The sequence below is a fragment of the Microcebus murinus genome, chromosome 25 (genome assembly GCF_040939455.1).
Source record: "Microcebus murinus isolate Inina chromosome 25, M.murinus_Inina_mat1.0, whole genome shotgun sequence".
NCBI lineage: Eukaryota > Metazoa > Chordata > Mammalia > Primates > Cheirogaleidae > Microcebus > Microcebus murinus.
The window spans coordinates 15,609,882-15,635,388 of NC_134128.1; the positions used below are offsets into that span (position 1 = coordinate 15,609,882).

The 25,507-nt window shown below is 46.6% G+C and overlaps 1 protein-coding gene and 1 long non-coding RNA gene across 5 annotated transcripts in view; one reads left to right on the forward strand and one right to left on the reverse strand.

The window, feature by feature from the left end:
- The window catches only part of CAMK1D (calcium/calmodulin dependent protein kinase ID), a 294,151-nt gene extending 291,778 nt beyond the window's left edge, over positions 1-2,373 (reverse strand). For 2 of the 4 annotated variants that reach the window (XM_012765698.3, XM_075997485.1), the window contains exon 1: positions 2,044-2,373. In XM_012765698.3, coding sequence (XP_012621152.1) covers positions 2,044-2,135 — 92 coding nt within the window. In that variant the 5' untranslated portion in view covers positions 2,136-2,373. The remainder of the gene's footprint in view (positions 1-2,043) is intronic. The other 2 variants (XM_075997484.1, XM_012765700.3) reach the window with 1 other exon arrangement.
- On the forward strand, positions 760-24,328 carry LOC142864338 (uncharacterized). The gene is made up of 4 exons (XR_012914866.1): positions 760-1,626; positions 15,117-15,169; positions 15,765-15,826; positions 23,245-24,328. It is a non-coding gene; the product is annotated as an uncharacterized LOC142864338 (long non-coding RNA).
- The last annotated feature ends 1,179 nt before the right edge of the window (positions 24,329-25,507 follow it).

Consider the following 25,507-nt stretch of genomic DNA (forward strand, 5'->3'; position numbering starts at 1 on the left):
TGAGTAGAAAACATCTGGATCATTTCATTGCTTATCTTTCACTCTTCTAGGTGCCCTGCCAACGCGATAGTGGGAAAATCGCTTTGCAAAGAATTCTCTCCAAGGCAGAAGGCAATGGTCTGGGACCCCAAGAGGGACGTATAGCCAAAGCTTCCAGAGAACGTGGCCAGAGTCCAAGAGGCTGTTCTGCCAGAGCTCTACTCCCAAGCCAGAAGGCAAACAAATGCCCATCCTTGCCAAGGCAGAAGCCACCCGCAGTCATCCCCCAAAGGCGTGCTATGGTAGGAGCGACTCAATGGAGCGAGCCTCCCCTCACCGAGCCTTGGCAGTCCAGCCACTGCAGAGGTGCAGCGGCAGGGCCACCCTCTGGAGCAGGAGTCAGCTGGGGAGCACTGCATCAGTCCACCCACAGGCAGGGGGACCAGTGCCAGCGGCTCAGGTGCGGATATGCCAGGCAAAGGAACACACACAGATGGGACTCCACTCTCTCCACCCCCCTCTTCCACAAGCCACATAGCCGGTCCCTAGATGACAAGCAAAGAGTGTGCTTTCCTGTTTCTTAGGAACTCGAGCATCTCAGAGTCACAACTCCAAACCCGAATAAACCTCACTGGTAATTTTTGTAGAGTTTTGGCCAAAACTGACCTTCCCTGGCTGCCCTGAGAGGCTGCCCCCAACCCTTCTCTATTAAAAAGCTAAGCCGTTTTCTGTTTGCATGCCAACAAAGGCCACAAGTCTGTACCCTCCCTGGAAGACAGCCCACGATAGTGGGGGGACCCTATTCCAGTCCTTGGCACATGCTTTCCCGGGAACCAGAAGCCCGGCTGGGAATGCCACCCCCGCAACTTCTCGCTGGGGCACCCACTGCAGATCCCTGGGTGGGGTGAGGGGGACCGACACAACCACAGCAGCGGACCCGGGGCAGGGGCAGAAGACAATCTGGGTTTGGAAACGTCCTTCTGGAAAAACAAAACCACCACAAAAACAAGCCAACCGAACAAAAGGAAGGAAAGAAGGAAGGACACCCAACAACGCACTGATTTTCTTCCCAGCCTAATCGTCACCTCCATGAACCCCTGCAAAATGTTCGTTTCGTACAGCACGTGTGCGCGTGACTCTATACACACTGACAAGACACTGCTCCACAACAGACAGTGATCACAGAGGGAAGAAAATAACTTGAACTTCAGACTCATCCAGCAGCGCCTCGTTCCCTTTCACTATCAACCTCCCTTCCTCTGCCGAGGCGCTCCAAAACAAAAACAAAACCCAACTCGTGGGCAGAAAGGGAACAGCAGCAGAGCCGAGCGGCACATGCTTGGAGCATTCTGTGCCATCGACTTCTGATTATTTCTGCTTTGCCAGAGACGCAGCCATCAGCATCCGACCCAATGCAGTCCTGGAGAGCACCGCCCCGAACGGCGACGGTCGCCGACCCTCCCACGGAGACACGCACCCCAGCGCGTGCGGCTGAGCCTGGGCGAAATGTCCAGACCCTCAGGTGCGGCTCTGCCCACACGTGACCGTGAACGCTGCGAAATTCTCCCCTTCCGTGATCGCACGGCCACCCAGAGTCTCGCCTACACCTCGCAACGCGCGGATGGCAATTCGATGGGAACACATGATGTAAGGACAGAAATGGGAATGAGTGGAGGCTCATTTTTTCTCGTGACCGCGTCTCGGCGACACAGTGCGCCCGTGCACACTGTGAGTAAACGCGCACGGCCAGTAAACAGCAGCGGCCACCATGCCCAGCCCACGGTCACGCGTGGGGAGAGGGCGGCGGTGGCAGGGGAGTGGGAAGTGGCCGCCCGCGTGGGCTGGGCTCCGAAAGCGCAGAGCCGCCCCCTCCCCCGCCCGCGAGCGGCGCCCACCGGGGGGGGGGCGCAGACCCACGCGTGGGGCGCGCGGGGGCTGGACAATGAGGGCGCGGCGACCCGCCGGGCTCCTGCCGCGGCGGCGGCCACGCTGGTGGCAGCAGGAGCCGCCCGGGCTACCCGCGCCGCGGCCACCTCCACCCCCTTCTCCCGGGTCCCCACTTACGTTCCGAGGGTCTCCTTGAACTCGAAGATCTTCTTGATGTCTTCAGCCTGCTTCTTCCAGGAGGAGCTGCTCTCGCCGTTCTCCCGGGCCATGGCCGACGAGCCGGGGCGGCGGGGGGCGCGCTGGGGAGGGGGCGCCGGGCGCGGCGCGGGCGCGGGGCTGCGGCAGCTTCCTCCTCTGCAGTTTCCTCTTTCGCTCTCGCCGCCGCGGTCCCTCCCGGCTCTTATTTCTGCTCGGCTCGGGCACAGACTTCCTGCCGCCGCCGCTCGCCGGCTCCGCCGCCGCCGCCTGCCAGCCTCACTTTCTGCTACTTTCTTGCCTGCCTCCCGCCGCCCGCCCCGCTCCCCCGCCCTCCTCCCCCTCGCCCTCCTCCTCCTCCTCCTCCTCCCGCGGGCTCCCCGCCCTCCCCGCGCGCCGGCCGCTCCCCGCCTCCCGCCGCCCGCGCGGCCGCCTCGGGGATGTCCTGCTCGGGTCCCCGGGCGCCGAGCCCTGGCGGCTCCGGGCCGCCGCGCCCCCTGGAGCTGCGGCGAGCGCGGCCGCGGGGCCCCGGCAGGTGCGGCACCGCGCGCGGAGCGCCCCAGCCCCCTGGGAGCTTTATTGTGAAGTCAAGTCCAGGGGCGCCCGGGCTTCCCCTGTCGGGCGGGAGGGGGCGCGCTGCGTGGCGCCGGGGCGCGCGGGCGGTGGGGGTGCGCGGCGGCCGGATGCGGGGCGCCGGGGGCGGGGCGCCTTCCCCCGCCGGAGCCCGGGGCCCGAGCGGCCGGGAGCGGGGCCGGGGGCGGGCGGGGGCCGGTTGTCATGGCGACAAGCGGCGGCGGCCCCGCTGGAGGCGGCGGCGGGCGCGGGCTGGGGCGGCGGGAGCTAATTCGCATTGCACCAAATCGGCCTCGCGTCCACTGCGGGACGGCCCGGCGGGGAGGGGGCCTGGGAGCCTCCGGGCGGGCACGCGCCAGGTGCTGCGCGCTGGTCCCCTCGGGAGCAAAAGTCCCGCGGGCATTGGGCGGCCGCGCGGCGGGGGCATGCGGGGACCACGCGGGCTGCGCCGGCCCCGGGCTGGAGCGGACGGCGGGCCTGGCCGGCCTCGCTGGCCCTGATCACGCCTGTCCCCTCCGGCTTGTCCCGGAGACTTGGTGGGAAGTGGACGTCTGCCCCCTGCCCGCCCGCAGGAGGGCGCCCTCCTCGGCCCCACCGGCAGCTGGCGCAGTGGGGTACCCGGGTGGCCGGCAGGTGCAGGCAGGTCCTACCCTACAGCCTGGAGAGACTAACCCAGAGATTCCCTCCGGTCTCCCACCTCGGGGGTGGTGTACTTCGGCCTGCCCACCCCGCTCTTGCTCCCAGTGTCCGGTGTCCACCTGTCAGCGGGTGGCCCACGTGCTGGTTTCCTGGTCCCCAACCTGCAGGGACAACCTCTTGATCGGAAAATTTTAATGTTGGGATGGAGGCTTCCCCTCCCCTAGGGCTCCTGGGCTGAGCTGGGTAAACAGCCCTGCCTCTTGATTGGGGACACCTGTCCCATTTTCCCAGGACTGTTCCAATTTCACTGTAAAAGGAAAAAAAAAAAAAAAATCTCCCTGAAAAGGAAACTTCATCCAGCAGCACCTTCTGCCTAGTTCTGACTAGCTGGATGCAGACGGGCTGTTCTCCCTCCTCCCCTGACCCCAAGAGGGTCACGGGACACTGAGGCCTCCAGGTCCCTGGCACCTCCATGTTGGTTTCCATCCTTCAAGGACTGTTGGCTTAAGGCTCTCCAAGCAGAGAAGACCACATGGGGGGTGACTTGCTGGTTAGGAACACAGACCAAACCACAAACCCAATGCCCAAAAGGGATACACGGGAAGAATTACTAAGGAACCTCTCTCAAAATTGGAGTGCATCGCCAAAGTCCAGGACAAACAGCATCCCCTTCAATAAGAAATATATTTGAAGAACTATCATAGCTTTTATTGGTGCCAAAGTTTAGGTGATTGGCACAGAGGGAAGCCAAGCATGAGTCAACTAAGATCCCAGGTGACGCTTTCACGGGCCGCACGGCAGCATCTTGTCCTCGTTTCTCTTCCTTTCCTCTCATCCTATTTCCTTCTCCTCCTTTCTCATCCTGTTCTTTCCTTGCCATTTCGCCCTTGTTCCCCTTCCTTCAGGAACGGCCTCCAGATCCCATGGAACTAATTCTCAGTCTCGGCTTTTGATCCCCCCAGCTAAAGTGCTGAGATTCTCTCTGTCCCTCTGTCCCCCTCTCCTTCTCAGGAGACGATTCTGCATGGCTCTGTGGCCATGACTTTGACCCCTGGGCTATAAGCTCCACGAGAGCAAAGAACATGTTGACTTTCTCACCACTGTCACCCCCCAGCGCAGACACGGTGACTTGCACATACTGATCCACACATGTGAGTTACGTGCATCAGAAAATGAGATAGAGTTAAGACAGCCATTTGATATTCGTTGTACTGGGTGAACTGCTATAGGAAGCTTTCTCTCTTTTCCCAACTTCCTGTAATGTGTCCAGTTAGTGTTGTCCTGCTATTTTCAGCTGGATTAGGTCTGTGGAAAAAGACACATACTTAATGATGAATTGGGAGAGTAAGGCCCAGAAGAATGGATCCCAAAGAAGGCAATGGGAATGCCAAAGAAAATTCGGTCTGGCTTTATTATGGTCACTTCTCCCTTACTGGACACCATATAAAATAAAAGCTCTTGATCCTGGAAATCACAATAAAAAATGAAACCCTCCATTCCCTAAGAATGGTTGGACCTTAGCCCTGTAAACGTCCTGGTCCTGATTCTGTCTACAGGAGGCCCTTTATTTGGACTTTTGTCCAGAATAATCCGCTACCTCCTCCAGCGTGCCATGTTTTTCTGGAGGAATAGGAAGCGGGGTGGCTCTTTCTTCATTCTATCCTTAATTCCACTGTTAGTAAATTGTTGCCTCTCAGTCAAAAGCTGTCTGTTCCCCAACAATTTCACTCCTGGAAGCTCTGCCAGGTATTCTAGATGACTAAAATTTAGGTCCTAAGTCTTTACATATCCTTAAACCCCGTAAAAAAATTTAAAGAACCCAAAAAAGAAGCCCTTTGAATAATCCCATCATCAAAGAGTTACTAATTTTATGCCTAACAAACTCTTTTCCAATTAGTACTCCTGCCGATATGTCATGCTTCTGTGGCCCGGGTTCAGTACTGGGCAAATGATATGGGGGAAATAAATACCATCTAAAGCAAAAGTACCTCTGTTTAGCCCTTGGTACGTACGGTAATAAGTCAGGAAGGCAAGCTGGGTTGTAGAAAGAACTAGAAACCCAGAAACTAGACTCAAGTCTCAGATCTGCCACTGAGTTTGTATGTAAGGCACTTTACCTACATGAGCATAGAAAGTAGACATTGTAGAAGGGAAAATGGTACATAAATTGGATGATTTTTAGGATTCCTAAAGTACTGTTTTTTTTTTAATATGATAAAAAGTTTATCCAGAATACCATTACTTTGAACATTTAAGAATTCCTTGGCCCCCCAAAATGTATTGATCAGAATATCTTATTAGGTGACCACATATAGATATACCCTATATGAAAAACTTGCTGAAATCTCAAAAAAGGTCATTGCAGGGAAAATATATCATTCTTGCTTCCTATATACTGATGATTAGCATAAGTTATTGATGGTATGCACTAGAATGACATCAAGGAAACGGATAACTGGATGACGAATTACACAAAACTGCTACCTTTACAAAAAGCAGTCTGTCATTGGAGCAACATGAAGACGAGGAACTCAGCATTGTAGTTTCAGGTCTCTGTTGGGAGAGGTAAAGACTAAAGGAAACTTCCACTGGTTCGTAAAGAAATTGAGAATTCCAGCTAGCCTGGAAGATGCCACTCCTTAGCATGAACCTCTTGAAAGTAGTTGTTCACAAAATACCTCATCTAGTTCAAACATGACAAATGATCAAGGTGAGACCAGCACAAAATATTTTCAAAATTCCTCCCATTAAAAAAAAAAAAGGAGTGAAGAAATAAAAAAACGAATGGCAGTGAACAGCCAACACAAGAAAAACTTTGATCTAGAAGAGATAAAATTTGTGTTCCAACATGTCATAATTGTTTTAACTTTAAATATTTGTTGTATAAAACAGTAACTTAAAGCAAAGATGCAGTTGCTCAGAGAAGATACGGCAAGTCAGGAAAAGCAGTTACAACATGAACTGGAGTTGCTTGAGAAAAAAGAAAGAAAAAAATAAAATAATCATAGCTATAAAATAGATATAAAATATATATTTTTATATGTATATAAAGATATAGATTTTTTCCTGGGAAAAAAATTTAAAAATTCATTGGAAATGGCACAAGGAAAACAGCTACAAACATCTAAGGCATAGAAAGGAGAAATCAAGAATAGTGACAATGAAATGGAAGTGACCAAGATTAGCTAAAAAATTATATGAAATAGGTAGGAAGCTCAGCACATACATAAATGATATCCCTTATGAAGAAATTGGAATAAAAAATATTTAAAGATGTTATTCAAGAAAACTTTCCAGAGATAAAGAAAGATTTAAATCCACAGATTGAAAGGGTATATCATGTATCATAAAATATATGGATGTTTAATATCAAGACGTGTACTAATAAAACTGCCTATCTCAAAAAAATAATCCTTCAGTTTTTCTCAGGAAAGAAAAAAAAATCAGCCGGGTGCTCTCGCCCTGTAATCCTAGCACTCTGGGAGGCCGAGGGGGGGCAGATTGCTCCAGATCAGGAGTTCGAAAGCAGCCTGAGCAAGAGAGAGACCCCGTCTCTACTATAAATAGAAAGAAATTAATTGGCCAACTAATATATATAGAAAAAATTAGCCGGGCATGGTGGCGCATGCCTGTAGTCCCAGCTACTCGGGAGACTGAGGCAGAAGGATCACTCGAGCCCAGGAGTTTGAGGTTGCTGTGAGCTAGGCTGACGCCACAGCACTCACTCTAGCCTGGGCAACAGAGTGAGACTCTGTCTCAGAAAAAAAAAAAGAAAAAAAAAAAATCGAGTCATGTATATTGGCAAAAAAATATATCGATTTCTCACAGACTTTTCTATAGCCATGGCTGGTGAGAGAAGGCAATGTCTACAAAGTCCCCAAGGAAAGAAATTGCGATATAAAAATTTCATCATGATTGCTAACACTTCTTGAGTTTGTATTATGCATCAGGCTCTGTTCTAAGTTTTTTATCTGTTTTTATTTATTAATCCTCACATCAATTCTGTGAGGGTAGGGAATATCATTATTCCCATTTTATAGTGGAGGAGAACAAGTGCTATACCCCCTTGTCACTCAGCCTGAGTGACTAAGACCCAAGCATTAGGCCTGACCTTAATACAGACCTTTCCTGATTTTCTCCCAGACCTACATCTTGCTACTTCTACTGACATTGAAACACAATCTTGTCAGCTCATATTAGAATTAAGAATCTATTCTTAACAACTCAATGGGACAAATGTCATAATATGCACAGATGCATTTATAAAATTAAGGACACCACACCAGTAGATATGCTTCCTCTTCTATGAGGAGCTAGCCCTAAACAAAAATGGGATCTCCCCTGATTTTGTACCCTGAACTGAATTATACTTCACCTACAACAGACATTGAAATAGAATCTTATCAATTTATATTGGATCTTAATAGTATATTTCAAACAACTCAGGAAAGTACATTTGATGATGTGCATAAATGCATTTATGAAAACAAAGGGCATTAAATAAACAAATATGCTTCTTCATATAAACACAGCCAGGCCTAAACCACCACCATGGCCTCAAAAAAATTGCCCATGAATGTTTTCTCCAAAATCCCATCTCTCTCTTTTTTTAAAAAAATCTTTTCCTATAAAAATAGTGCAATTGTCAGAAGAGGGGGGCCTAATTGTAAGATATTCTTTCATCTTTTCTCTTTAATTATTTGAACTATAGACAAATACCGTTGAAGCTGGAAGCAAAGTCAATCTTAAATGCCTTCTAATATTTGGTAAATTACCTGTGCTGGTGTATGCAGGGGCTTTGAGACCATGATTCCAACACTGATGGGGTGACCTTAATCACATTCCCCAGCCTCTCTGAGTGCCTTAATTTCTCTAAGAGACACTTGTTGAGCTTGTATTTTGACATAGACACTGTGGATGGAAAAATGAATGAAGCATAGTTCCTGCCCTCAAGATGTTCAACATCTAAAAAAGGAAAGCAGATTTGGAAGTAGACATCAAGAATAAAACTTAAGTAAGGCTGTGATGGAAATTGGCAGAGAGCAGAGGGGAAGCACAGATGAGAGAAGGCCAACTTCCTGGAGGTGTGAGAAGAGATGCTTTCACAGAAAGCATCATCTGCAAACGGGATCTGGAAGGATCTGTAAGAATTTGCCAAGCAAAAGAAAGAAGGGAGGGTGTGAATTTCAAGCAGAAGGGTCCTTGCAAAGGTACAACAAAAATCAAAGGAAGGTCTATCCCTTGGAATAATCTAGGTTGGATTCTGATCCCAAAATCTTAGTGGCTTATCATACCAAAGATTTGTTTCCCATCTGCATCACACATTGGCCGGGGTCCTGCCAGCAGAGCAGCGCCATCTTGAATTCATTTTGCCAGTTACTATGGCAGAGGAGACTCAATCCAGTTCTTGCCCCAGCATGTAATGGCCCTGCCCGGGAAGTGACAAACATCACTTCCATTCACACGTTATTGGTCAGATCCAGGGCACAGCCCCACCCAACCACGAAGGGGCCAAAAAGTGCAATCCCATCCCGGGCACAGAAGGTGGTAGCCAGAAGGATTAGGCAAATGTCACTAAGGACTGCCACAAAGGTGCCACCTGAGGAAGTCATGGTGTACATATCGAGGTTACAGCGAAGTGAACTTGGGAGGGAGAGCAGCAGCCCATGAAGCTGAAGAAAGCTTAAAGGAGGATCTGTTTGTGAAAGGCCTCAAGTGGCCTCCCTTTGTGTCTCAACGATGGTGACCAGTTGAAAACCGCCACACCTCACCCTCCATCTCAGGTCTGTCACCCATCAGAGGCGTGTGGGCTTGCGGTTGCTTTTCTAATCGCACAGTGGAACACTGTACACCTTTGGAAGGAATTCAAACCAGGATAGAGCCCGGAGCAAACTGCACCATTGCTTCCTACCTTCCTGCCTTGGATGTTACTAATGGATTCCAATTCCCAGTCATTAAGAAATGTAAGGATTGGCCAAAGTTGGTCTAATCAGCCAAGATTCTGCAGTGCCGTCTACGATGGGGCATCCCTAAGGCATTAACCCGAAGTCTCAGAGACAGTCAGGAGGAGTTCAAGAATCTTAACTGCAGTGCAATAGAGCTATACCCTTGGAACTGTGTTAGTGAGCGGGTGTGTACACTATGCAGAAGGGACTTTGCAGACAGCCCGACTCAGGAAACAAGCCAACAAGTAATTGTGCCAGTCATTGTGGGGAGAGCCGTTTGCTTGTTCAGGCTTTTGCCTTAGGGCTGTAGCGAAACAACCAAGTGGGTGCAAGAGAAGGGGGTCGGTTTTGTTTTGTTTTTTAACATGACTTGGGTGAAAGGCATCCTGCTGTGTGTCGAATATCGGTGCACGTACACAGGGCACAAACCAAAGGCAGGCGCTGTGCAGAATAAAAGAGCCAAGGTCTCCTCCGAGATCCAATACACTCCTGACTTCAGGCATTTTCCAGTCCTCTCTCGAATTGGGGATAACACACAGAAAGGGATGAGACGACGTCTGCAAAACACTGGACTTCTCAGAAGAAAGGCAGCGGATAGACCTAAGGTATTGATAGTATGCATCTTTTTTCTTAATAGCTGTCACATCTGGCTCTTTTTTTTTTTTTTGCCTGGATTATGAGATGAATGGTTTCAAAAGAAAAAAATATCCCACTAAGAACACATCCACCTCCAAGACTTCCACTAGATGGGTGCATTTTATATGAGATGTAAATAATCTCAGAATGTCACGTGATTCTCATTTCCGGACAGGGGTTTTCTAGTTGAAAAACACCTACCAGTTAGCAAGATCCTGCCAATGCATGATTCCCTAAGAGTGCCTTGGCACCGTAGGCATTAACTCTTCTTATCCAAAACTTTAAAAATCTATCACTGGAAACATATCGCAGTTTTTTTTTTTTTTCATTTAAACCATAGACCTCTAAGTGAAGACCAATATTTTTATAAAGGCAAATGAATTATAGATTTTTAGTTAAAAAAAAAAAAAAAGATATTCTCTTTCAACTTAACAAAGCACCCCTACAAGGCCACGTGTTTCTAAACACGGACGATGAGTGGGGAAAAATATCCACCCAAAATGTTACTGGACAAAAATTCAGTTGAGTGCTTCTTAACCAGTCCTGGTCTGCTTTTTCCAGGCTCACGAATTGAGGGGTCTGTGGAATTCACACCCCAAATGGGCACGAGCCAGTCTGTGGGATGGTGGGATGTCAACTAGCCCCGTGAGGAAATACAGGTTCTCTATCTAATGCAATCGCTGGCCTTGGACTGATACGTGTAGAAAAGATGTGTAAATTGCCAGCCTTTCCCGGGGAGCCTTTCTCCTGATTAAATTTACACAGGCACTAAGAAAAGAGCAACAAAAGAGGAACTTCGCCCAGGGTGACTGGGTAGCCCCGTGGCCTTCCCCGGCAGATGCCTAGCTTTCCAGATCCCAAACATCTCCCCACATCCCCCCGAAGGTTCTCGAAGCTGCTTCCCGCCGAACTAGCCAGAAACAACACTGGAAGTGGGTTTATTTTTACCCTCGGCTTTGTCATCTATCATTACTGAAAAACTAAGAGACAGATTTTGGCTGAATAGCCTTGCGGAATATTCAAGATCTCCATGCAGAACGTGGCTGTCCTTCCGCTCATTTATCTTGTTTGGAGGGGCGCTCTTCTCTTCCCTGCCAGTGGCCCTCACTAGCGAGGATATTTATATTCAAAAAGAGAGACTCTCTCGAATGCAAAAAAAAAAAAAAAAAAAAGAGGCGCCTGACAGATCCTGTGATGACAGCATCATGCGACACCTATGACATCATAGCTTCTTTCTTTCGTGGGAACAAATCATCTCATCGGTACCTTAGATGACGTAGTATATTTTACCCAAGGGGCAGGTATGCGGGCGGTGGATGACAAATTTAGGTATCTCTTGCGGGTTTCTTCAGCACATAGACTGACCAGCAAAAACTTGCTTGACTGAAGGGCATTTTCCCTGGATTTAGGTATATTTCAATTTTTTTTTTTTGAGACAGAGTCTCTCTCTGTTGCCTGGGCTAGAGTGCTGTGGCGTCAGCCTAGCTCACAGCAACCTCCAACTCCTGGGGTTCAAGCAATCCTCCTGCCCAAGCCTCCCGATATTTCAATTTTTTAAGGGTGTCTTTTCCCTGGTCTGCAAGATGGAAATTATATTGGCTGTTGATTTGTTGATGCCTTCTGGAACCAAGAGACCCAGCTGCGTAGTGCATTGGTTAATTTCATTAGCCCCCACATTGCAGTCACATTCAGACTATTCATTTTTGGTTTCTAATGTCCTCTGTTCATGGATCTGTGCATATATCTTGTGTCTCACGTTTTCCAGTCAAGCAAACTCGATTTGAGCCTCTCAGCCAATCCAGAAGGACTTTTGAGTTGACTCCCATGTGCCCAGTGCTATGCTGGGCCTGGGGCCCCATATCTTTGCTCTCCTATTTCCATAATGAGTTTTAAGCTCCCTCCTATTCTCCATCGATTTTCTTCCACGCATCAAACTACTACCCACTATTCTCAAACCCAGCAAATACTTCTCTCAAGATGGCTTTTGACAGATAAGGAAACCGAGGTGTCAGAACTTGCCCGAGACCACATGGCCCAGCAGAGGAGAGTGAAGCTTGCACTGAGTTTCTATCTGAAAGCAAAACCCCCCACCCCTGTGTCGTGCTGCTGCCCGGGACGTCGTGGACAGGAGGGCTGGGAGGGTTCACGTTCTGAGTGAACTTGACCACACCTTGGGGTCTCAGGGAAGCGGGCGGCCTCCCCATGGAGGCTGGGCCTCAGCTAGTCCACTGAGAGCCAGACTAGCACAGAAGGCAAAGGAACGAGGGTTCTGTTCCTTTTCCCTTCCTGCCTGATTGCTTGAGCTGGGACATGGATCTTCTGCTGCTCTTGGGCTGGGATTGGCTCCCCTAGTTCTCAGGCTTTCAGACTTGAACTTGAACTTGAACACACCACTAGCTTTCCCGGGTCTCCAGCCTGCAGACAGTAAATCGTGGGACTTCTCAGTCTCTATAATCACATGAGCCAACTTCTCATAACAAAAATAAGCCTCTCTCTATATATATGTGTGTGTGTGTGTGTGTCTGTATACATACATATATACACACACACACACACATGCACATATATCCCATTGTGACTTTTTCTCTAGAGATCCCTAATACGAGGGCTTTGGGCAAAAGCCAAGGGTAACCATCTGTGACCTTTAAATTTTGCATCACATTATAAATCTCACCCAGAGTCCTGACAGCAAAACCTGGGTCTTTCACAGAAATACATTTATTATATAAACAAGTCCTAAAGCCAAATTCAGTAACAAAAATACCTTGGGAAAAATTCAAGGCTTGTATATCTGGTTCTCGTATATCTGGTCCTGTCTGGCCCTGAGAATGGCTCTGGGGACGGAGGTCACACCAAGAAGGTCTGTTCTGCTGCTGCCGGGAGGAGAAGCCACCCATGTCCGTGGGCGGTGACACAGAGGCTGGGCCTGCCACCGCCGGCTGTCTGCCTTCTGCTGAGAACCGAGAAGCCGGACGCCGGTTTCCCCAACCCTCCCGTGTGCTCTGACCCTGCACGTGCTTGTCTGTGACAGCCTTGCTCGTGCCACTTCCCTAAGGGGTTTAAGCCACCAGGCAATTAAGCCCCAGGACACTGGGCGTGTGGTTCTGATTTTGAATCAGGGCAGCCTGCATAACGCCCAATTATAACTCAGAAATCCAGCGTTGTTCTGGAATCCCTGAGTTTGCTTCGAGATGTCACCTGCATTTCTAAGCACAAGGCTCCAGTTTCTCCTTCATTAACCCACCAGCATATGTGCCATTAAAGTAAACACTCACAGTGTCACCAAGTCTCTCCCAAAGCCTCCTACGGCTCCCTGGCAGAGGGTCAGGGGGAGTTTTCCCTCTGCTGCTCGCCTGAGTCATGCGTCTCCTCTCCCCGTGGTTGCGTTGGGGAGGCTGAGGTTCCAGGTTTTCTGGTTTCAAAATAAATTGGCAGAAATCTGAAGCGATGCCAATACCGCCCTCCTGCCCGCAGGCAGCTGTGTCCCAGTGGGAGGTCTCTTAGCAACCAGGCTCAAATCAAATATTTGGGCGTCTGGATACATTCTGATTGGAATGAGATCATGAACAAAAACTTCTCTCTTTCCCTCAACCCAGTTACTGAGGGTTATGAAAAGATGGTGAGTTACTCTTCCCCCCACCGGAGAGATCTGTGACTCATGTAGACCCGTTCCGTTGTCACAGGCAGTCCCCACGATGGGGCAGCGAGGTCCCTGACGGGCGGGCCAGAGCCCACTTCTATTTCTGGCGTGATGTGTACCCTGGGACAAGACATGCCAGCTTCAACTTGTTTTTATAGCTGTGCCTCCCCCCTAAAGCCCAAAGTTTCGGTTTGATCTGGTCGGGCCCTGGGCACACAGATCTTTCCAGAAATCAGAATGCTCACAAGGTTCACGGGTTCACAGGGAGGTGGACTCCGGTTCGACTTAGAAGCAAGCCAGGAGGAAAGGAGGGTTTCAGAGTGTTCTCTCTCTTCCTCCACCTGCCATCTCATCCTTCCCACCATCATTTCCCCAAAAATGACATGTGCCAGGTGGGACGAAGGGCAGATGGGCGCCGGCCAAGAGTGCTGCCACATCTTTTATTTTCCAACCTCAAATCCCAGGTTTACCCTATTCTTGTAGACTCAGGGAAATCCAAGCACATCAAATTTGACTTTGGATGCCAGTTCAAATTGATATTCTTGTGTGCAAGGGAGACTCTATCTCAGCTTTTGTATCTCTGAAAAAGAGCTTTTAGTTTCCTGGTCTCATGAGAGATAGATGGATTAGGCAAGGGTTTCTAGCCCTTAGCCCAGCCCAGCCTCTGCCTTCTGCTTTTGTAATCATAATCACAGATACTGCCACTGCTTTGTCACTTGAGCTGCTCATTTCTGTGTGCACGAATGTCTAACCTCGTCATTGTACCCAAAAAGGCTGATACATGTCTTATGGCCCCTTGTCACCTTTTAAGACACCTTACCCACGGCCCTGGGACCAACACTGCTCGGTCCTAAGTAAACACTTAATGAATTTAATTAACGCTCAAACCACACAGATATGTCATTTTCCCTTTCAGTGGTCATGAAAAATCAGAGAGCTGCAAGCAGTGAATTAAGCACCATTGGTTTGCCTTGGGCTTGACCAAGTTGCATAATTCTTCTTGGCCTCAGTTTCCTCATCTGGAAAATGGAAGTAATAGCAGTACAGATAGCCCCTAAGCTACAATGGTTCGAATTATAATTTTTTTGACTTTATAATGGTGCAAAAGTAATACACATTCAGTGGAAACCAGACTTTCAGTACCCATACTATCTTTCTGTTTTCAGAATTCAATAAATTCAGTACGGTGTTCAATAAATTACATGAGATATTCTATACTGTATTATAAAATAGGCTTGTGTTAGATGATTTTGCCCAACCGTAGGCAAAAGATTTCTGACAACGTTTCAGGTAGGCTAGGCAAAGTTATGATGTTTGGTGGGTTAGGTGTATTAAATGCATTTTTGACTTCAGATTTTTTCAACTTATGATGGGTTTATCGGGGCAGAACACCATCATAAGTCAAGGAGCCCCTGTATCTACTTTTCGAGATTATTCTAGGAATGTTAGACAATGAGTGACTTTTGAGCATCTAAACGAAACGAAGTCAATAAATCGTGGCTATTGTTGCTGGCGTGACTTTTCTACTTGCAAAATGGAATCATTTGATCATTAAATAAAAACATACGTGGATCACTTAGTTGTTCTGATTTTTAATTTCTTTCAATTCTTTATCCAATAAGCTGCAGAAGAGTATGGAATGAATCAGACAGCATCCCAGTGTCTATGGCTCAAGGTAAACTACCTTGCCATTTCTAAATCACTCTTGGGCTTTTAAATAAATGTACCTGTGGCAATGATTGATAGAGAATTCATTAAAATCATTTTGGTTAAAGGAAATATAAAGGTTTCATCAGTGAGATTCAACAGTCACCCTGAATTTCATATTGAACATCCTCCTTCCTTGGTCTCCTTTGGAAGTAGCCTGAGTTTTTCTCCTGGGAGACTCAGGAATCTCTGTTTGTTGATTTTGTTTAGACTCTGGAGGATGCCAGACTCCCAGCTCTGAACGACAGACACGCTTATGAAATGAGCCCGAACACAGTGTCACGGTTTGACAATAGGCACATTTTACCATTTTCACTGTCATCAGCAAAGAAGCCAGAATCATCTATAATAGCCTAAAACTGGACACAGCCCAGATGTCCAGCAGGTCAAGATCATGTTTCCACAAAGAAAGACTTTCACTTAAGGTGAAGAGTCCATTCAAAATAAGATCAAAGTGAAAACTGAAACGAAATAACAACCAGGTTCGTAAAATTATAAAGGAGAATAGGCTCATCTAAACAGTAGGTGCTGCTATTTATTTTTATTTTTATTTTGCTTTGTAGACACGGGGTCTTGCTCTGTCACCAGGCTGGCATGATCACAGCTCTCTGACACCTGACCACAGGTACACACCACCATGCCTGGCCTAGAGGCTGCTATTAAGATTTGATCTTGACCCCCCAAGAAGGCAGTTTTACAATGTGTTTTTATTTTTAAATACATATACTTTGTTTAAGTACTTGGTTATCTTTACAAAGTAACCCTTCTTTATACTCCATGTTTACTGAGCATCTACTATGTACCAGGCATTGTTGGGGAAAACTGCAGTGAAAAAAATAGATTTGCCATCTTCCTAGAACTGACATTTTAGTGTGGGACACGAACAATGAACAAAATGTTACTATACCACCTGACAAAGAATATTCACTTTTATTATATATATATATATATTTTTTTTTTTTTTTGAGACAGAGTCTCACTTTGTTGCCCAGGCTAGAGTGAGTGCCATGGCGTCAGCCTAGCTCACAGCAACCTCAAACTCCTGGGCTCAAGCAATCCTCCTGCCTCAGCCTCCCGAGTGGCTCGGACTGCAGGCATGCGCCACCATGCCCGGCTAATTTTTTCTATATCTATTAGTTGGCCAATTAATTTCTTTCTATTTATAGTAGAGACGGGGTCTTGCTCTTACTCATGCTGGTTTCAAACTCCTGACCTCGAGCAATCCACCCACCCTCAGCCTCCCAGAGTGCTAGGACTACAGGTGTGAGCCACCACGCCCGGCCTCACTTTTAAATTTTATAGTCACACCACCAAGCAGGCAGGGTTTAATGTGCACATCAGCTAAAAGTGACAGGCCCAGGATTTGCACCTACGTCACCTAGAACTTATGCTTTGGCAATGGTATGTTCAGTAATTGAGATCAACCTTCCTCCCTAAGACAACTTAAAAAGCTGGATGAAATATTTGTTTAATTTTCTTAAAAGCATCAAAGTGATAATAAGGTAGCGAAGGGACATCTGCCAAAATTGAGGCGAGGACAAAGCCAGCCCACAAAGCTTTTATCCTAAGGCATTTTTCAGTCTGGAAAAAAACAACTTTGGAAATGAGCTACTCTTTCCATAGTTGCATGGGGCAGAGAAACAAAACTCAAAGCCCACAGTTGGGGATTCAACTCTCCATTATAAACCAGGAGCTCAGGATGGGGGAGGAGGGGAAGGATATAGTCTCAGGCATCTGGGCAGTCCAGGAAGTCTGAAGCTTTGAACTTGGATATAGAGGGTTCCAGAGTGGTAGTGCCCTATACCCTTATAGACACAGTGAAAAACATCTCTGGAGGAAGAGTCAACCGTTATTCATATATATATATACACATATTCATATATATGCAATGACTGATACTGCCTAAGAGGCATCCCAAGAAAATAGGACATGATGAACAAGAAGAATAGGAACAGGCTGGGCATGTTGGTTCACACCTGTAATCCCAGTACTTTGGGAGGCCAAGGCAAGAGGATTACTTGAGGCCAGGAGTTCAAGGCCAGCCGGGGCAACAGAGCAAGACCCCATCTCTACAAAAAGTGTTTAAAAATTAGCCAGGCATGGTGGTATACACCTGTTATTCCAGCTACTCGGGAGACTGAGGCAGGGTGATCACTTGAGCCCAGGAGTTTGAGGCTGCAGTGAGCTGAGATCGTACCACTGTGCTCCAGCCTGAACACAGTGAGCAGAGCCAGACCCTGTCTCAAAAACAAAAACCAAACAAAATAGCAGGAACAGACAAGAATGGAAACAGGCTCACAAAAACTTAAGCAATGAGAATGCTTAGATACAGAATATCAAACAACTCTGTTTACTATATTCAGAAACATAAAAGCCACACTTGACAGTTTTGACAGGAAGCTGGAAACTATAGAAAATGACATAAAAGATTTTTAAAAGAGTCAAATAGAAATTCTCAAACTGAGACATACTGTCATTGAAGTTAAAAACCCAGTGGCTGACTTAACAGCCGATCATCTCAGCTGAAGTGAGAATTAGTGAACTGGAACACAGGTTAGAAAAAAAAAAAACCTATCCAGAATTCAGCTTGAAAAGTTAAAAAAAAAAGGGGGGGGGAATATAAAAAAGATGTGTTTAAAGGGTCTAAAATACATTTAACTGACATGTAGAGAGAGGAAAGAGATATTGTAGAAGAGCCAAGATAATAGCCGAGATAATAGCCAAGAACTCTCTAAAACTGATGGCAGGCATCAACTCAGTTTCGAGAACCCAACAATTCCCAAACAACACGAATTTTTTTTTTGAGAAAAAGTCCTGCTCTGTCACGCAGGCCACAGAGCAGTGACATCAGCCTAGCTCACAGCAACCTCAAACTCTTGGGCTCAAGCGATCCCCCTGCCTCAGCCTCCCGAGTAGCTGGGACTACAGGCATGCGCCACCATGCCCGGCTAATTTTTTCTATTTTTAGTAGAGATGGGGTATCGCTTTTTGTTCAGGCTGGTCTCAAACTCCTGACCTCAAGCGATCCTCCTCCCTTGGCCTCCTAGAGTGCAAGGATTACACACAGGTGATTCTGATAGGCCCTTTCCAGAATATTCCATGCATAAGGGGGAGATTCCGGTAAATGTTTCCCAACCCCCAACCCCCAGCCCCTTGGGCTTGCGTAAGCAGGAGAAGTGGCGTTTATACGGCAGATCCCCCGGCTCTAGCCCCCTGCACGCACATTCCATCACACCACAGGTGCTGGGAGTTACTTAAGAGCCAGGTAGCAGCTTCCAAAACCTCTCTGTGGCAAAGCAACTCCTGCAACAAGTTAATTAGCAATCGAAATGCAACCACTCACAGCAGCTTTATGGCCAGTCTGAGCTGACAACAGAAGGACACCCACAGGCTGTCCCTTGGAATCTCCTGTTCCCATTGGCCTTGTCTCTCTCCCCCACCCCCACCCCAACCTACCCCCATAAGCCCAACTGCCACGTTCTGCCCCGAATTCCAGCCTTTGGCTCCATCTGATGTGCCCTGTCATTCGTGATTGGTACAGGAAATGGCACGCATTTAATCTGGGAGGCCCTCACAGTTTTTAAAGAGCATTCACGTTGAGGAAGGCCTGTAGCTGTGACATACTGGTTGTGTGGCCCCATGAGCGTTTGGGGCTTAGAGGAAAGTGAATTGCTCTCCGTTTAAGCTGTTATATAAATAAATCTTCCCCGAATTCACCACTGCAGCCCTACAGAAAAATGCAAAACAGCGACTTACCTACCTACAGGGCTAAGCAGTGCCCAGGTAGAGTAAGAGCCATGCCGTGTTGTCCTCACGTGACTTTGCTGCCACCTCACTGCCAGGGGGCCACACGCTTTGGTTGGCTTTGCCAATTGTGGGGATGAATTTACGCCAGTTTGTAGCCGCACCCTGGGTCACCTCTCTGTCCTTGTGACCAGCGGCAGACGTGCAGGGGTCCTCAAACTACGGCCCGCGGGCCACATGAGGCCCGCCGAGGACATTCATCAGGCCCGCCGGGTGCTTTTGCAGCCGCTGCCTGTCCTGCTTAGCAGCCACCTCGTCCCGGGCCCACAGTGCGCATGTGTGGAATGTGCACCCCACTCTCCAGTGGTCTGAGGGACGGTGAGCTGGCCCCCTGTTTAAAAAGTTTGAGGACCCCTGGTTTAGAGAGTGTCTGGCTGTTCGCTGCAGCTGTGGAAATGGTCAAAGCTCACTGGTGTAGACTGATCCAAACCTGTTCAAATGAGCAGAGGACAAAGAGGACAGGCGGATCCTGCCATGGAGCCATCCCAGGTGTTTTGCAACTGTGCAATCCTTCTGCACTCAAACAACCAGAAACCACAGACTGGCGGTCCACGGGCTCAATCCAGCTTATAGATGTGACTTATTTGGCAAGAGCAATTCTTTTTTTGTTTTGCTTTGTTTCAAGTTGCCAACGTTTAGAATGTAGGAGATTTTATTTAAGAAAAGAAATCTGGATTCCTGCTGCTCTGGAAGAAATCAGAAGCTCTAGCAACAACTTCTGATTAGCTATTATCACTTGAACCTGAGTAGTCTGACTTATTTAGGCACAGGGCACGCCTAAATCCAGAGGTCTACCAGGGGTAGAGCCAGGTTTTATGGGATCCGAAGCTTATATAATAAGTTGGAGTGACTTCTCTAAGGAAAATAAATTGAAATTATAAATAATTGTATTTATCATACAGAGCCCCTGCAAGGGTCTGAACAAGTGAGGGCTCGTGAAGCTTAACTGTCATGCACTTTTGTGACAAATCCACTTCTGGTCCCATCCATGGCTATTGTTTCACACCCAGCCCAGATGCTGCCTTTGCTGCCTGCCTGGTTATGTGGGTGGCTGAGTGTACGACCTCTTGCCTGTACCTTGTGGCCACCGGCTCCTGCCACCAGCCCTGCGCTGTCCAGTATAAACACAGCTAGCCCCAGCCCTGGGAGGAAGGCCGCACCCTCTCTTAAACTCTAGGAACCCAAACGAAGGATGATTTCATTTATTTTAAAAGATAACAAAAAAAAAAGTCATTATTTTTACAACTCCTTCTCCTTCGCTAGGTTAAAAGGATGGAAGAGTCCAGGCATCTGCCTAGAGTTAATACAGCAAGTGACTTCCTTCCAGAGCAGAGATGTATGAAAAATGGCAAAAAGCAGGAGAGAGGCTAATAAATGCCTGCTAGTTCTACTGCCTCGTTTCTGTTTGGGACACTCATGTGGCTAAGCCTGCCCAAGGTCTGGCCCATCTATCCCTAAATGGCCTTGTTTTGGGGGGAAACAGGCCAAAAAAAAAAAAAAAAAGGCTTTCCAAATGTGTGGAAGGCCATATTGCTGTATTTAGATTCAGCATGAGATAATCTGTAGTATTTATTGAGCACCTCCTGTATACTAAGTATTACACTAGACACTACAAGCTGGCTGCTCTGTGAGTGTGTGCAATCTAATTGCAGAAACTGACCACCCCCCCCCCACCGACCGAGAAGGTTTGATAACAGAGAACTATAACAAAGGCTTATAGGAATTCCGATGTCGGATTGGGTTCCTGGGGTAGAGAAGACTTGATGTAAAGCCCCAGGGACCTGGATGGACAGAGAGAAGGAATAAGAAAATTCCACATGGGGAGAAAAACACATGCCAACGGGCAGGGGAGACCTAGGAGAAGCATTCGGGGGACCCAGAGGTGGCCTGGAGGTCAGGCTGGGGAACAGCGGGAAATAATATTCATAGAAGCAGGAAAAAAGTAGCTAGAGGGAGGATCTCCAGGGAACTTGAATTCTATTAATATATAAAAGGCTTTGTGTTGTCTAGATTTGTCTAGATAAAGGGCTTTTGGACTGATTGACAATAGGCTTGGATTCAGGAATAGGAAACAATAAATATAGTAAAATCGTATGTGGGCAGCGCTTTTCAGTTTAGCGAAAGTAAACATTGCATTTATCCCCATTTGATGCTTACTTATGTACTGCTTTACACAATACAGGCTTATTGTGGAAAATCTGGAAGGCGGCAAAACCTAGAAGCTCACCCATAATCCTATCAACCAGAGAAAACCACAGTTAACAGTGAAACTTTGCTCTTGTTTTATTTCTAAATATTTATTTATTTCAAAAACGGGACCAGTATATATATTTTCACATAACAGAGACTTTCCCCATGACATGGAATAGTCTTGGAAAACAAGACAGCTTAGTTTGTTTTGTGATACTGTAACAGAATACTCGAGGCTGGGTAATGTAGCAAGAAAAGAGGCTTATTTGGCTCATGATTCTAGTGTCTGGTAAGTCCAAGATCGGGCAGCTAGATCTGGTGAGGGCCTCATGCTGTTTCCAATCAAGATGGGGACCCAGTGCGTAGAGAGACCACATGGTAAGAGAGGAAGCAAGAGAGAGAAACTGAGGAAGCCAGATGCTTTCTAACAATCTGCTCTCCAAGGAAAATCTACCTCCACCAGAGTGAGAACTCACTCACCCCTAAGGGAGGATATTAATCTACTCAGGAGGGATCTGCCCTCATGACACCAGACACCTCCCACTAGGTTCCACCTCCCAACACTGCCACATTGAGGGTCAAATTACAGCATGAGTTTTGGAGGGGACAAACTGCATCCACCCCATAGCACGAGATGGCTACTAGCTGCATAATCTTCCATTTTCTGGATGGACTGTATTGTCATTTATGGTTGCTTTCTGTTGAACCCTTAAGTTGCCTCTAATTTTTCATTATTATAAATAATGCTGCAGTGAAATCCCAGGAGGTAAATATTGGTCTGCCTCTCTCTGATTACTTTGTGATATGAAATTACTAGAGCAAGGGGCATAGATATTTTTAGGACTCTTGATATATATTGGCAAATTGTTTTCAAAACAAGATTTTACCAATTTACACCTTCATGAAGTATACATGAAAGGGCTTGTTTCCCTCCAGATAGACCCCAGAGTTAAATATTTTACAAATTTTTGCTAATTTGATGAGTGAAAAACAGAATCACAGAAAATCATTTAAATAATCATTTTTGTTACTTGTGAGTTTGAATTTTTTTAAAATATATTTTTCATTAATATGTATTTCTATGAATTATCTATATTTTTGCTAATTTTTCTCTTGGTGTAAATCATTTGTTATTTTATTTTTTAAAAGCTGTTAATACATTTGATTGATTGGCATTTGTTATAATGTTTTAATTTTGCTTATGATATTTTGACCATACAAAGATTTTACATTTTACATAATCCAATCTGTTGGTCTTTCCCTTTTTAATTTCTTCCAGGTTTTTTTTTTATTGCAATGCTTTCTTCTACTCTGAGATCTCCTATATTTTCTTTTGGATTTTTTTTATGGTTTTATTTTTACATTTTACAATTACGGCTAGAGTGCCGTGGCGTCAGCCTAGCTCACAGCAACCTCAAACTCCTGGGCTCAACCGATCCTTCTGCCTCAGCCTCCTGAGTAGCTGGGGCTACAGGCATGTGCCACCATGCCTGACTAATTTTTTCTACATATTTTTAGTTGACCAATTAATTTCTTTCTATTTTTAGTAGACACGGGGTCTCGCTCTTGCTCAGGCTGGTTTCGAACTCCTGACCTTGAGCTATCCACCTGCCTCAGCCTTCCAGAGTGCTAGGATTACAGGCGTGAGCCACCACACCCGGCCTTACAATTACTCTTAATCCATCTTGAATTTATTTTGACATGCCTTTATCTCTAATGGTGAAAGTAAACATAGCTTGAGACTTTTCCCAGATATTCCATTCTTCCACCATCATTCATTAAATAATTCATCCCTTTAGCAATGATTTGTAAAGCTGGTTTGCTGTAAACTGTCATTATATGTTCTGGGATCTGCTTCATGGTTTCTTCTGTGTTCTATCCACCTGTGTGTTACTATGCATGCCCAAATCACACCACTTTAATTACTGGAATCTTACATACACCTATGGAACTTTTCACTGTTGCAGAGATTTTTCATGCATGTGCTTTTCATAAATAATTCCACATGAAAATAAAGATCATTCATTTATCTCATTTCTTTTCTTCCAGCTAATACTCACGGAAAAGACAAATGTGCTGAGAAACAGATGTCTGGCCTAAACCTAAGAAAAGATCTTGCAATTCTGTGCCGCTTCTGTGGTGGAAAAAAAAAAACAAAACACAATAAAAAGCATGGTCTGGTTTTTAAAATGGAACATTTGCTGAATTGAAAAAAATGGGAACAAACCAGTAGTGAAATGTGAACATAAGCTTGCTTCATTTGTTTTTTTAATTTGAGAATGAGTGCATTAACCTCAAGGAAACCTGAATCTGTAAAGAAAGCCAAAATTATGATCATCTGAGCTTTAATTTTCTAAACAGAAACCTTCAGAATGATCATGGAAACAAATTGACTTATTATTTTTTTTTTTAAGAGATAGGGTCTTGCTCTGTCACCCAGTCTGGTATGCAGTGGCCCAATCAAAACTCACTGCAACCTTGAACTCCTAGGCTTAAGCAATCCTTCCACCTCAGCCTCCCCAGTTGCTAAGACTACACAGGTGCCCACCATTGTGCTGGGGTATATATTTTTTAAATTTAGAGATGGGGTCTCACTATATTGCCTAGGCTGGTCTTGAACGCCTGGCCTCAAGTGATCCTTCCTCCTTGGCCTCCCAACGTGCTGGGATTATAGGCAGTAGCCCCTGTGCCAAATGCACGTATTCTACGCTTTAAAAATGACACAGGAATCATTGGGTCTACACTGAACTTCATCTACTGGGGTTCGAGTTCCCAGAAAGAGAATCTGTAGCGGTAGGTACCCGCCACTTATGCAGCCCTGTCAGTTTCATCCCAACTGTCAAGGATTTAGGGAACACTCCTTCGTCCAAGTGTGAAACTTTGCAAATCAACTTGACTTCTAGCCTTTGCCATCATAGCAAACTACATCACAGCTGAGTCCAATCAGCTATTCCCGGGCCCCGCCCCCACCCCAAATCCCAACAGCTCTGACTAGACAAAGGGACATCGGTCCAAATGTTCATGGAGATGTTGGTTTTGAGAACGCAAAACACATTTTCCTCAAAAAGGTGTTACAAAGAGTTGTTAGTTTCCCCTCACCTCCACCTCGGGGCCAGTGGCCTGCTTTATTTATTTATTTTTGTTGTTGTTATTTTTCAGAGAGGGTCTTGCTCTATTGTCCAGGCTAGAGTGCAGTGGCGTGATCATAGCTCACTGTAACCTCGAATTCCTGGGCTCAAGTGATCCTCCTGCCTCAGCCTCCCGAGTAGCTGGGACTACAGGCCTGTTTCACCATGCCTGACTAATTTTTAAATTTGTTTTGTAGAGACGGGGGTCTCACTATGATGCCCAGGCTGATTGCAAATTTTTGGCCTCAAGCAATCCTCCTGCCTCAGCCTCCCAAAGTGCGGGCATGAGCCACCGTGCCCGGAGCCATCTGCTTTCTGAGTTGCAGCAGCTGGGCAGCAAAATAAACCTTCTCAATGCTTTATTTATCTGTAAATTGGAAATAATAATAATTCTGTCTCGTCGTGTTGCTGCAAGGATTGAGTGAGTTAATGTGTATAGTGTTTAGATAGTGCCCCCCAAATATCGTCCTTCTCTCATTCTGACTCCCAATAAATCCCAGTTCCCTGGAGCTATTAGGCTGCATCTCCTGGGAAGGGGCCTTATTCTTCTTTTTCTTTTCTAGAACATTCTCTTCACACTGCCACTCTATCTCATTCATTCCTGGGTCCGTTTCCGGTACAAAAAGCCAGGAAAGCTATGCAGAGGGCACAGGTAGCCTGACCTGAGTGGTCTAGGACAGGGGTCCCCAACCTATGGTGAGCTGTATAATTATTTCATTATCTATTACAATGTAAATAATAAGAGAAATAAAATGCACAAGAAATGTAATGCAATCGAATCATCCCCAAACCATCGCCTCCCCCCACCCCAGTCCATGGAAAAATTACCTTCCAATAAAACAGGTGTCTGGTTCCAAAAAAGGTTGGGGACCACTGGCTAGGAGGAGAAATCGGCACTGACACTTCTAGTGCTTGTGAAAATTTGGTGTCTGTTCCTGCTTATGAAGACAATTCAGAAAGGAAGCAGCTTTTGTTGCACAGCAAGTTTTTAGGGGAATGGTCATCAGAGATTGCTGTATTAAGAGGCCAGGGAAATACCTGGTAAATGCTGACCCACCGAGGGGAGAGAGAGGAGGAAAGGGTACCTGAGAGTGCTTGCTGTGACTTCCAAGCACTTAGGGCTAGAAAATTCAATCAAGAGAAGTTGGGTGGGCCGGGCACAGTGGCTCACGCCTGTAATCCTA